The sequence below is a fragment of the Asparagus officinalis genome, chromosome 4 (assembly GCF_001876935.1).
Source record: "Asparagus officinalis chromosome 4, Aspof.V1, whole genome shotgun sequence".
NCBI lineage: Eukaryota > Viridiplantae > Streptophyta > Magnoliopsida > Asparagales > Asparagaceae > Asparagus > Asparagus officinalis.
Window position 1 is genome coordinate 90,622,971 of NC_033797.1, and position 13,021 is coordinate 90,635,991.

General features: G+C 40.3%; 1 protein-coding gene across 1 annotated transcript in view; it reads right to left on the reverse strand.

Moving 5' to 3' along the window:
• Positions 1 to 12,714, reverse strand: part of LOC109837837 (protein FATTY ACID EXPORT 4, chloroplastic) — a 13,348-nt gene extending 634 nt beyond the window's left edge. The window contains exons 1-2 of the mRNA XM_020406203.1: positions 12,401 to 12,714; positions 12,249 to 12,313 (exon numbers count right to left, since the gene is read on the reverse strand). Of these exons, the coding sequence (XP_020261792.1) occupies positions 12,249 to 12,313; positions 12,401 to 12,620 (285 nt within the window). The 5' untranslated portion in view covers positions 12,621 to 12,714. The remainder of the gene's footprint in view (positions 1 to 12,248; positions 12,314 to 12,400) is intronic.

The following is a 13,021-nucleotide window of genomic DNA, read 5'->3' on the forward strand; positions in this document are numbered from 1 at the left end:
CATCAAAACTCGCACCCACCCACCATGCACACGCACAAACAAATTGAAAAAGAAAAACTCCTGGGTGCGAAGAAAGGGTTAAAAAATTATTTCCAAATAAATAGAATGATAATTACAACCCGTGACCCTGAGGTATGATGTAGTTATACAGGTGACCCCGGAATCTTTGTATCTACATGGGTAACTCCCTAATTATTAATTGTAATTACATGGGTAAACCTGAGAGTTGCTTTTCATCTGGACTACAAGTGACTAATGTAGTTACAATTAGTAATCTTAGGGTTACCTGTGTAGATACACAAACACCAATGTCATCCATATAATAATATCATGCCTCAAGGTACCAGAATGTAATTAATCTTATGTTTTTTCTATTAAAATTCCCTTATCCTCAAGTATATATACCAGGTTTGCCATATTTTACATGTCAATAGACTAATTCCCATCTCATAGGATAGCGTGCGTTTGGGTAATGAAAAGACAAACGAGTTTGTATTATCAATCAAGATTTCTATGATTAACCTTGTCTCATTTGTCTAACAAAAGACAACTGTCATAAGCTACTCCAATCTATGATATCCCACATGCCAAACGGAGCTGGCTAGAGAGCAAAAATCAAGAGCCAGCTTTAAAAAAAAGAGTTCAATAACAGTCATAAAACCCATGTGTGCACGGATGATTCCACATGAATTGAATTAATGTTTTGTCTATTATTTGGTACATCAAGTTAAAGTGAGCATGTTCACATCCTCTACAATTATATCCTGCTTCATTGCAGTCTCTTAATCTCTTATCCTTGAGAATGATACTTGTTAAGCAATCTTCCAATAGCCCTATAGTGATAGTTGTTTTTTCCCCTTGAAAAAGAAAACATAGCTTTAGTTTGGACTATTCCGTTATCCACCCTCTATCCTCACATAATTGAGCCAAGTCTCGCCATGTTACATTCAAGCTTGTTTTCTTTGACGGGCTAAAAACAAGCAAAATTTTGGAAGTTCGTGATTTTACTATTTTCAAAAAACACTTATAAATGGCAATACTCTTAACATGTGACTTGTATACAAAGGGAAGTTATCTGATTCCACCATATCACAAAAGATTTGTTTTCCATTTAAAAGCAAAAGTAACTCTGTTGGAGAAAAAAATAATGGGAAGTACAGTGGTTCTTGAAACACTCAAGTTTCCTCTCACTATCTTTGTTATTTGGTAGAACAACACTCAGTAAAGAAAACAAATAAGCATTGGTGAGGAGAGAAGTGTAGAAGCCAGTAGGAGAAACGCTTAATTTTGTTTATATTTCTTGGACTTGACTTGCTAAATAAACTCATATCGTTGAGCTTTTATATACCCTACACAAGGCTTTTCACAGTACTATTTTGTTCAAAGCACATCTTTGAAAACACACACTACATATATTAAATGCATTCCTCTAGAAACATTGGCCACCATCCTTTGATCAAACAAAAAGATAATATGTTATAATAAAAATACATGGAATTTATGGGGTTTGTTTGGATTATCCAACAACGCTCTCCATTAATCAAAATTTAACTCCATTTATCATGCTAAGCATTGTCTTAAATTTGTAGAAGAGATTCGCTTCAATCTCTCTGTGTTTGACATGTTCTCTAATGAAATGCAACCGGACATCAATGTACTTGCTTCTTTGATAGTAGAAGATCGGATTCTTTGCCAACACAATCACCGATTTGTTATCCACATGTAGCTTTGTAGCTTCTGTTTAGGGAAAAATGTCTTCGAGCATCCTTTTTAGCTAAATAGTAAATAGCGTGGCAAGTGCAAAATGAAGCACACACGTACTTTGTTTACACGTGGAGAGCGTCACTATGGGTTGCTTCTTGAAGAGCCATGTGAATGCAGTATCTCCTAAATAATATACAAAGCCAATGGTGCTTCTTCTATCACTTTGATCGCCACCCCTACCACTATTGCAATAACCTACAAGTTGTACGTCAAGTGAAAAACAATAAAGTAGGCCATCATGTATTATACCTTATATGTAGCAAAGTATCCTCTTTGCAGCATTCATGAGAATAGCTTTTGGTTCCTCTATATATCGACTTATAGGTCCAACACCATATAGAATATCCGGTCTTGTGCATATTAAGTATCTTAGGCTTCCCACTAGGCTTTTGAAAAGAGTAGAGTCCACAACTTGGCCTTCGTCATACTTGGACAACTTGATTCCACAGTCCACTGTAGGAGCAACTGCTTCGCAATTATCCATCTTGAATCAAGAGAAAACATAGCCTTTTTGGAAAATAAATATCTCCTCATCATTTTGTTTGACTTCAATGCCGATGAAATAAGCCATAAGTCTGATATCTGTCATCTCAATTTCTTTATTCATTGTTTGTTTGAAGTCAGCAATCATTTGTATCCAAATAGATCGCGTCATCAATATATGGATATATAAGAAATAAATCTCTATTAGATTAAGCCATCAACATATGGACATATAAGATAAAAATCTATTTTCTACTTTAGTGTAAAGGGCTGGTGTTCATGAAAGCATTGAACATAACAATTGTCCTTAAAATATGCATCTACTCAAGCATTCCATGCCCTTGGAGCTTGTTTTAAGCAATAAAGTTACTTATTTAATTTTAGCACTTTATGTTCTTGTCTTTTTATCTTATTTCTCATTGGTTGTTGTATGTATACTTCTTTATCTACAAAGTCATTTAAGAATGCCGATTTGACACCCATTTTGCTAAAGTTTCCATTTATTTTGAGAAGCCAAGAAAATAATCATTCTAATAGTTTTCATGCGAATGATAGGAGCAAATAGCTCTTCATAGCCAGCATTTTGCTTAAAGTCTTTTGCCACCAATTGTGCTTTATACTTCTCAACTTTGCCTTTAGCGTTCTTCTTTTCTTTATATACCCATTTGATTCTAATGGGTTCATGGCCTTTCGGTAATGTGACAAGCTTTCAAGTATTGTTCTTCTCAATAGATTTCATTTCTTAATCCATGGCGACTTTCCATCTTTCATCAATGATGGCCTCCTCGAAGTGAATTAGTTCACTTTCGGTAAGAAGACAAACAAGATGAAGTTCTTCGGTAGCTTCATATAGATCTCTAGGCTTCTAGTTTATGAAGTTGTTAGTGTTTCTTGAGGTGATGAAACGGAAGACATGGACGATGAAGTCGAGGAAGCGGTCAATATTGGCATGCTTGTAGGACTAGGGGACTGCAAGTTTGAGTGATCATGTGTACTTCCTTGATCATTTGAATGTCATTACCAAGTGCCTTCTTCATCAAAATGGGTGTCTCGACTAACATGCAAAGTATGATTGTTAGGATCAAATAACTTGCAAGCTTTAGAATAAGTTCATACCCGATGAAGATAAATTTGTTCTTTTTTGTCATCGAGCTTTGTCCTTTATTGTGCAATTTCGGCATATGCAACGCTTCCAAGTAATTTTAAGCATGAAACATTTGGCTTCTAGCCACTCCATGCTTCTCATGTTATGACATCTTCAAGAGGTTTGATGGGACCCCAATTAAGAAAATAAACAGCATAATCAACCACTTCCGCCCAAAGTTCTTTCGGCAAGTGTTTGCTCTTTAGCATGCTCCTCATCATGTCAAGTATATGGTTCGATTCTCCTTCTCAGATACACTATTTTGTTATGAAGAATATCTAGTCGTTAGTTGTCGCCGAATGTATTGCTTTTGATATATATCATCAAATTCATTGAGTTAAACTCACCATAACAGAAGATAAAGAACAATCAAGAAGTCAGCGAGGCGGAGCCCAAGGTCATGGAAGAGGTTGTGGTTGTAGACATTGAAGGGGAGAATATCATCAAAGAGAGCAATCAAACAAAAATAAAAGCCAAAGGCAAGATCACACTTGACGCGGAGGAAGAGGAGGTTTCTTCAGAGGCCAAAGGTATGAAACATCAAAAGCCCGTTGTCATGTATGCAAGAAAAATCAAAAGCCCATTGATTCTTTGATGTTGACTCTTCCTATCATTGTGAGCATGATAACTGGAGTTAGATTGGATGAAGTGAGAGCTTTGTTGGATAATCTAAACAAACTCCATAAGCTCCATGCATTCTTATTTTAAAAAATTATCTTATTTTAACAAATTGTTTTTGGTTTGGTCAAAAAATGGTGGCCAATTGTTCGAAAGGAATTCATTTAACATATGTCGTGTACTTTGAACAAGATAGTAGCTTGAAGAAGCCTTATGCGGGATCTATAAAAGTCCAACGATATGAGTTCATTCAGCAAGCCAAGTCCAACAAATATAAACGAAGTTAAGAGTTTCTCTTACTAGCTTCTACACTTCTCTCCCCTCCGACCCTTATTTGTTTCATTTACTGAGTGTTGTTCTAGTAAATAACAAAGGGTGTGTTTGGTAATCGAGGTGTTTGTTGTTGTGTTTTTTAGAAAAACACCATACTATGGTGTTTTTTTTTTCAAACATCTTTTGAAAACACCATTTATAGTTATTATTTACAAAACGACGGGGCGGCAACATATCTGAGAAGCAAGACGGGCGGGTGGCGATGCGCCGGCGACGAGGACGGAGGGGCGGACGACGACGCGTCAGGGCAAGCCTTGCGGCGACGCGAGGCGGACGGGGGTGGGGCGGACACTAGCGGCGGCGACTGCAGGACGCGCGTCGGGTGGCTCGTGCGGACGTACAGCGACGGGTGGGGCGGACGACGGACGGGCAGGCGACGGGGTTGGCCGGCCGACGGGCGACGGGCGGACGACAACCGTCGGCGGCCGTGTGGGCGGCGATGGTCCGATCGAACCGGCACGGCGGCGGCCAGAGGCAAGCTGGTCGGCGGCCAGGTGTGGCGTACGGCCGGCATCGACGGCGGGAGCGGAGGCGAAGGCGGCGGCGCAATGGGTCAGCCCGCATCTGGCAGCTGACGGCGCCGCGACGACGAGCGGGCAGGGCGGCTATGATAGCGGGCCTGCGCCAGGAGACAAGCAGGCCGGCAGGTGGCGGACTTAGATGAAAAAACAAAATTTCAAAACACATTTTTGATGTTTTGAGAAAAATATTTATTTTTTGGATTTTGTAAAGGGTCAAGTCAAAAAAACGTCCTAGTTGCCAAACACGTTTTATTGTTTTTGTTGAAAACAAAAACAGAAACGGCAAAAACGTCACGGTTGCCAAACGCTCCCAAAGTTATCAAGAACCACCACACTTCCCATTATTCTTTCTCCAACAAGCTCTACATTTGGTTATCCAATTTTCTAAGCTGATTTCTTATAATTTCTTGTTGCTCCCCTACATGAACAGTGTTCTTGCTCTCGAAGGGATGTTTGACCTAGTTTTCAGGAAGTAGTTTTTATCCCTTCAATAACAACTCTAATATGTAGGGTTTAGTTAAGGTTCTGATTCAGTCTTTCTGTTAGCTCATTTGTAGCTAAGTTTGTTATCTTTGTAAGTTATTTATTAGCCAAGATATTCATTCAATAAACTAGCAATTTGCATCTAGTTTAAAGAGTTAGTGTTTACATTGAATACTAATACTTTACAAACTGGTATCAGAGCTCTTAAAGGGCATAATCAAGAGTGAGCAGTAGTCATACACGCAAGAGAAACAGAGATGAGTGAGGAGAAGGGATCCACCAAAATTCCTCAATTCGATAGTCTTCACTATGATCATTGGAGCAAGCTGATGGAGAATCTACTCAGAGCTAAAGGGCTATGGAGCTTGGTCGAGAGAGGATTTAAAGAACCTCGTGCGGGAATAGTCCTGTCTGATGCACAACAGGAACAGTTGGAGAATGCCAGAACCAAAGACCATAAGGTGAAGCACTACCTTTTCAGAACAATTGATCGAATAGTCTTTGAACAAGTTTTGGACAGAAGAACGTCCTAAATTGTTAGGGGCTCCTTGAAAAGAAAATTTGGAGGCAATGATCGAGTAAAAAAATCACTTCTAAATTCCTTAAGGAGATATTTCGAGGTGCTAGAGATGAAGGAAGGAGAGATTATCACCGAATACTTTGCAAGAGTGATGTCAGTTGCAAACAAAATGTGTAGCAATGGTGAAGACATGCCTAATTCCAAGGTGGTTGAGAAGATACTGCGCACACCGACAAAAAGATTTACATACGTGGTGGTTTCTATTAAAGAATCCAAAGATACTGCATCTCTCTCCATTGATGAACTCCAAAGTAGTCTTGTGGTTTATGAGCAGAAGTTCAGAAGAAGTAGCAACAGCAGAGAAGGTGATCAAGCTCTTAAAGTAGAAGGAGGCAGAGGTGGCAAAACATCATTCAGAGGCAGAGGTCGTGGAAGAGAGCGCTAGACATTCACAAGAGCAACCGTGGAGTGTTTCCAATGTCATAAACTTGGACATTTTCAGTATGAATGCCCTAAGTGGAACAAGGAGGCTAATTATGCACAATTGGATGATGAAGAAGAGTTGTTGCTTATGGCATACATAGAAGAGAATGATGCAAAGAGGAATGATGCTTGGTTCCTTGATTCTGGTTGTTCCAACCACATGTGTGGTGATAAAGGTATGTTCTCCAATTTAGTTGATGGAATTAAGCATTCTGTGAAGTGTGGAAATAATTCAAGAATGACTGTGGGTGGAAAGGGAAGTGTGAGGCTTGTGTTCAATGGCACTAGCGTTGTTATTAGGGATGTGTATTATGCTCCAGATTTGAGAAACAACCTGCTTAGTGTTGGTCAATTGCAAGAGAAGGGATTGGCAATTCTAATAAAGAATGGAAAATGCAACGTATATCATCCAATGCGAGGTCTCATTGCTCACACTGAAATGAGCGCAAATAGAATGTTCATCCTACTCAATAAAGGTGTGTCTGCTACAACATAATCATTCGAGGAATGTCTCCACACCAGTGTTTCAGATCCTCCTTACTTGTGGCACCAGAGGTACGGGCATTTGAGTTTCAAAGGGTTGAAAACTCTACAAATGAAGAAGATGGTTCGTGGACTTCCTCAACTTGAAGCATCGAAAGTCACTTGTACAGATTGTTTCAAAGGGAAGCAACATCGTAATGCAATTCCAAAAAACAGTGAGTGGAGAAGCAACATCGTAATGCAATTCCAAAAAACAGTGAGTGGAGGGCAAGCAAGTTCTTAGAGCTTATTCACGCTGATATTTGCGGTCCCATTGAGCCTATATTCAACAGTGGGAAGAGGTACACTTTGTGTTTCGTCGATGACTTCAACCGCAAGGCATGGGCGTACTTGTTGGTAGAAAAGTCAGAGGCTCTGGATTGCTTCAAGAAGTTCAAGCAAATGGTAGAAAAGAAAGCAGAAGAAGCTATCAAGTGCTTGAGGATAGACCGAGGTGGAGAATTCACTTCACACAACTTCAAGAGTTTCTGTGAAGAGCAAGAAATCAAGAGCCAACTTACCACTACCTACACTCCTCCCCAAAATGAGATAGCCGAGAGGAAGAACCGGACAATGATGAACATGGTTCATTGCATGCTAGCTGCCAAGAAAGTACCAAAATCTTTCTGGACTAAAGCTGTTTTGTGGACATTCTATCTTCTCAACCGATGTCCTACACTTGCAGTGAAGAAAAGACTCCACAAGAAGCATGGAGTGGAGTGAAACCTTCAGTCAACCATTTCAGAGTTTGGGGTTGTGTTGCTCACGTCCATATTCCAAAAGCTAAACGATGTAAGTTAGATGACAAAAGCTTTCCTTGTATTTTGTTGGCAGTTAGTGAAGAGTCTAAAAGATATAGATTATTTGATCCTAAGACTAAGAAAATTGTAGTAAGTAAGGATGTTATATTTGAAGAAGAAAGAAGTTGGGATTGGGGAAAGAATTATGAAGAACAAATAAGAGCTGAATTAGTATGAGGTGATGATGATTATAGTGATGATGAAAGTGAGGGAGAGGGTAGAGAAGTAGGAAACAATGAAGAAGGGTTTGATGTAGGTGATGGAGTAGACATGGAGTCTGATAGTGGTGGAGAAAATAATGAAGGGAATGAAGAGGGTAGTATAGTGAGAGTAGAGGCTCAAGGCAGGGAGAGAAGAGCTCCTATATGGATGGGGGATTATGTTAGTGGTGAAGGCTTAAGCACAGATGGAGAAGAAGAAGTTGCTTACATGATGTAAGTCTCACTACTACAAGATAATGAACCAGATGATCCAGTGTTGTTTGAAGATGCAGTGAGGGAAGAAAAATGGAGGCAAGCAATGGACAATGAGACCAATTCCATTGAGAACAATAAAACTTGGATACTCAACGAATTACCTAGTGGAGCTAAGAAAGTGGGAGTGAAGTGGATTTACAAGACCAAGAGGGATGAACAAGGGAAAGTGATCAAATACAAAGCTCGGTTAGTGGCTAAGGGATACTCACAGAGGCAAGGGATCGATTACTCTGAGGTTTTTGCACCAGTGGCAAGGTTGGATATAGTGCGCACCATCATTGCTTTAGCAGCCCAAATGAAGTGGAAGATCTTCAAGTTCGACGTGAAATCAACATTATTTCATGGAAAACTGACTGAGAGGGTATTTGTTGAGCAGCCAAAGGGGTATGAAGTGAAGGGCAGTGAGCATATGGTCTATCAACTACACAAGGCTTTGTATGGCCTAAAGCAAGCTCCTCGAGCCTGGTTCAGACGGATTGAAGCCTATTTTGTCCGAGAAGGGTTTCAAAGGTGTCCAAGTGAACAAACTTTGTTCACTAAACGAAATGGTGAGACAGCATTGTCATTGTAAGTGTTTATGTTGATGACTTGATTTTCACTGGTGATAGTGTTTCATTGTTAAATGAACATTGTCATTGTAAGTGTTTATGTTGATGACTTGATTTTCACTGGTGATAGTGTTTCATTGTTAAATGATTTCAAGTTGTCTATGATGAGAGAATGATGACTTGATTTTCACTGGTGATAGTGTTTCATTGTTAAATGATTTCAAGTTGTCTATGATGAGAGAACTTGATATGACTGATATGGGGAGCATGAGTTATTTTCTTAGCATTAAGGTGATACAAGGGTCAGAAGGTATCTTCATCTATCAAAGGAGGTATGCTTTAGAAGTTTTGAAAAGGTTTGGGATGGCAGATAGTAAAATAGTGAGCATTCCGATTGTTCCAGGAGCAAAGGTTGAGAAAGACACACATGACGTGACAGTTGATGAAACACACTTCAAGCAACTCATTGGTAGCTTGATATATCTAACATCAACAAGGCCTGACTTAATGTTTGTGACTAGTCTTTTAAGCAGGTTTATGGCAAAGCCAACCGAGATGCATTTACAGGTTGCTAAGAGGGCCTTGAGATATCTGAAGGGTACTGTGGGCTATGGGGTGTACTACAAGCATGGAGAAAACAAGTTATTGGCCTTTACTGACAGTGACTATGCTGGAGATGTTGAAGACAGTAAGAGCACGAGTGGTTAACAAGTTATTGGCCTTTACTGACAGTGACTATGCTGGAGATGTTGAAGACAGTAAGAGCACGAGTGGTTATGTGTTTATGCTAAGTTCGGGAGCTTGACTATGCTGGAGATGTTGAAGACAGTAAGAGCACGAGTGGTTATGTGTTTATGCTAAGTTCGGGAGCTGTTTCATGGAGTTCGAAAAAACAGTCCATTGTGACTCTATCTACTATTGAGGCCGAGTTCATAGCAGTTGCAACTTGTGCATGCTAGGCTATTTGGTTGACAATAATCTTAAAGGAGCTGGGACATGAAGATGAAGAGTGCACCACAATCAAGTGTGACAACACCTCCACAATCAAGCTTTCAAGAAATCCAGTTCCTCATGGACGACGCAAGCACATACGTGTAAGATACCACTTTCTCAGGGAACTGACTAAAGAAGGCACCGTTGTTTTGAATCATTCTGGAAGTGCAGACCAGGTTGCAATTATTATGACTAAGCCACTCAAGACAGAGGCATTTGTTCATCTTCGAAGTCTAATGGGGATGTGAGATGTCAACCAGTTAAGCTAAATTGTTTCACTAAGTTTAGCTTAAGAAAGAGTATGAAGGGATGTTTGACCTAGTTTTCAGGAAGTAGTTTTTATCCCTTCAATAACAACCCTAATCTGTAGGGTTTAGTTAAGGTTTTGATTCAGTCTTTCTGTTAGCTCACTTGTAGCTAAGTTTGTTATCTTTGTAAGCTATTTATTAGCCAAGACATTCATTCAATAAGCTAGCGATTTGCATCTAGTTTAAAGATTTAGTGTTTACATTGAATACTAATACTCTACAACTCTGCCACTGAAACCCAGTCTCATTAACCACTCCTTTAATTGAGAGAATATACCAGGAATATCCACTAATTTCATATATAATATGGAATATTTCCAGGATATCCAGGAAATATTTCCATGATATCCAGGAAATATTCCCAGAATATTATTTGAAATGACTAACAAAATTCAAGGGGGGTTTTCTCCCAGCTCATATGATTAGAGTTGTGAAAATGGAATTATGACAATTTCCAAGGTAAATAAGAAGGGCTAAAATACCAAATTGGTATTTTTATACGAACCATTTTGCCAGTTTGGTATTTTTAAAAACTCCAGCGATGATAAGGCATTTAATCTCGTCTTTTTTATCAATAAGACATTTTTCTCAAAATTCCGGGGAGAAAATTTGCTATTAACCCCCTTATCTCCCAAATTTATTAAATTTATACCCTCTCTCTTCTCCTCCTCCTCCTCCTCCTCCTCCTCTCACATTCCCCTCTCCCTCCAGCGCACCATCGTCCTCCTCCTCCTCTCCTCCGTCCCCATCTCCCTCCTCTAGGTCAACCTCGCCCCCCTCCTCATCCCCTCCCTCTCCTCCTCCTCCTCCCCCCATTCCCCTCTCCTCCCTCTCCTCCTCATCCAAATTTGATAAGTTTGGCATATAGTGCATTTTTGAATTAGAGCAAAGATTCTATTAAGCTGTGTAGTAGATTCTGAAACGGATCAACTACCAAGAAAAAATTACCAGTGTTGCCTAATAACCCTGCAATTTAGAGAAGTAATTGATTTATTGATATAACAAATGGGGACGAGAGATCAAATGTCAAAACATTTGTATCATTGGTTGATCCATTAAATTATAAATAAAAGACCATCCGCATATACAGTGATATATTAGGACCTGAAAATGACAGCATAGTGAAAATTGAAGAACAAAATTTCCACACCCTAATTAATTTGGAAAGTGGTAGCCAAATAAGCAAATTATCCCCAATTTACTACAGTGTACCAATACAATGGCTAACAAAATGAGAAGGAATTAATCAGAGAAGGGACTTGAGAGAGCGACAATTAAAAGGCTTCCTACCTAGCTTCTTGGCCAATCTTTTCTTCACTAACCCCTCTTTTTTCGCAACAACATTATAGGTGCCCTCATGCTCTTTATAAGGCGCAGTGCGATTACCGCGACGATCATCTAATTCCTCGAAGTGATCGAGGTCATACTCATCGTCACCCGCAACGGTACCATCATCATCATTACTGTGCTCTCCTTGCTGTTGCTACTATCTTCCTTCACCTTAACATTGCCACCGCACGAATCGAGTGCGATGACGCTACTACCAGCTGATAATATCGGTCTGCCTCGCCTCTTTCCTCTCCACGGCCCGAACCCTTCGTAGTAGTAGTAGGAGAGGGAGGAGAGGGGAATGGGAGAGGAGGAAGAGGAGGAGAGGGAGGGGACGAGGGGGCCGAGATTGACCTAGAGGAGGGAGATGGGGACGGAGAAGAGGAAGAGGACAATAGTGCGCTGGAGGGAGAGGGGAATGGGAGAGGAGGAGGAGGAGGAGGAGGAGAGGGAGAGTATAAATTTAATAAATTTAGGAGATAAGGGGGTTAAAAGCAAATTTTCTCACCGGAATTTTAAGAAAAATGTCTTATTGACAAAAAGGACGAGATTAAATGTCTTATCGTCGCCGGAGTTTCTAAAAATACTAAACTGGCAAAATGGTTCATATAAAAATACCAATTTGGTATTTAGCCAAATAAGAAGACAGAGAATGTTTCGGGTATGAACACAGAGACGACGGAAAACTAAAAAGACTGACGAATTTTTCCAAGTTATAACAATATACACTTCCTAACTTCCTGTCTTTAACATTCTTTGTAGCGGCATGAACTGATGAACAGAGTAGCTTTTCCTTTGTTTGATAGCAAGTAATTTTTTTAAAAGCGCCTACCAAATAAGGTGGTTACCAGCACTGGCAGCACATGAAATAGTGCAAAAAAATTAAGAGGAGTGAATATGCAACCCCAAAAAAAACCACTTACAGCAGCCATGGAGGCGGCACCGGAAAGACCTCCAAGAATCGACCCTTTGCTCCCAGATCTCGCATCTACAGAAACCAAAAACAAAATCCCCCCAATAAAATTCAAACAAAAAACTAAATAAAAGATAAGGGAGACATATGAAAATTTGTTACAGGCGAAGAGTCCGCCGCCGAGTAAGAGTGTGCCGTAGGCAGCAGAAGCGACGGGAGCGACATCGGCGACTAACTGAGCGTCGCAGCGGAGCCAAAGAGACCCAGTTCTGTTCTTGGATTTGGGACGAGAAGAGAGCGAGGGCGAGGGCCTAAACCTTGATGTTTTTGGGTGAGTGACAGTGGGAGGGAGAGTGAGAAAGGCCGCTGATAAAGTCGACATCTCTGGGGCCTTTTCGCTCGCCCCGACTCACGACGGGAATGGGTTTTATTTGAGGATCAGGACATTAAAAGGGGGCAAAAATTTTCAAAGCAGACCCATTCCTAACTTTATTCACAAATAACGATTCATTCCAGTTTTATTTACGTTCCGGTCTATTCATCGTTAAACTGGATTGATTAAAAAAAACCATATCTTAATTAGTCGGGGTTGACAATGCCGACCAATTAGAACTCAATTCTAATTGCGGGAGGGTTAGCAACCCCGGCTAATACAAGTTAAGGCCAAATTAGTTAGGGTTGTCAACCCAGACCAATGTTGTCAGGTTTGGCCACTCATTTGGCCGAGAGTGTCCCCAAACAAACCCCCCTCCCCCCTCTCGCTCGAAAATGTGGAATCGACCA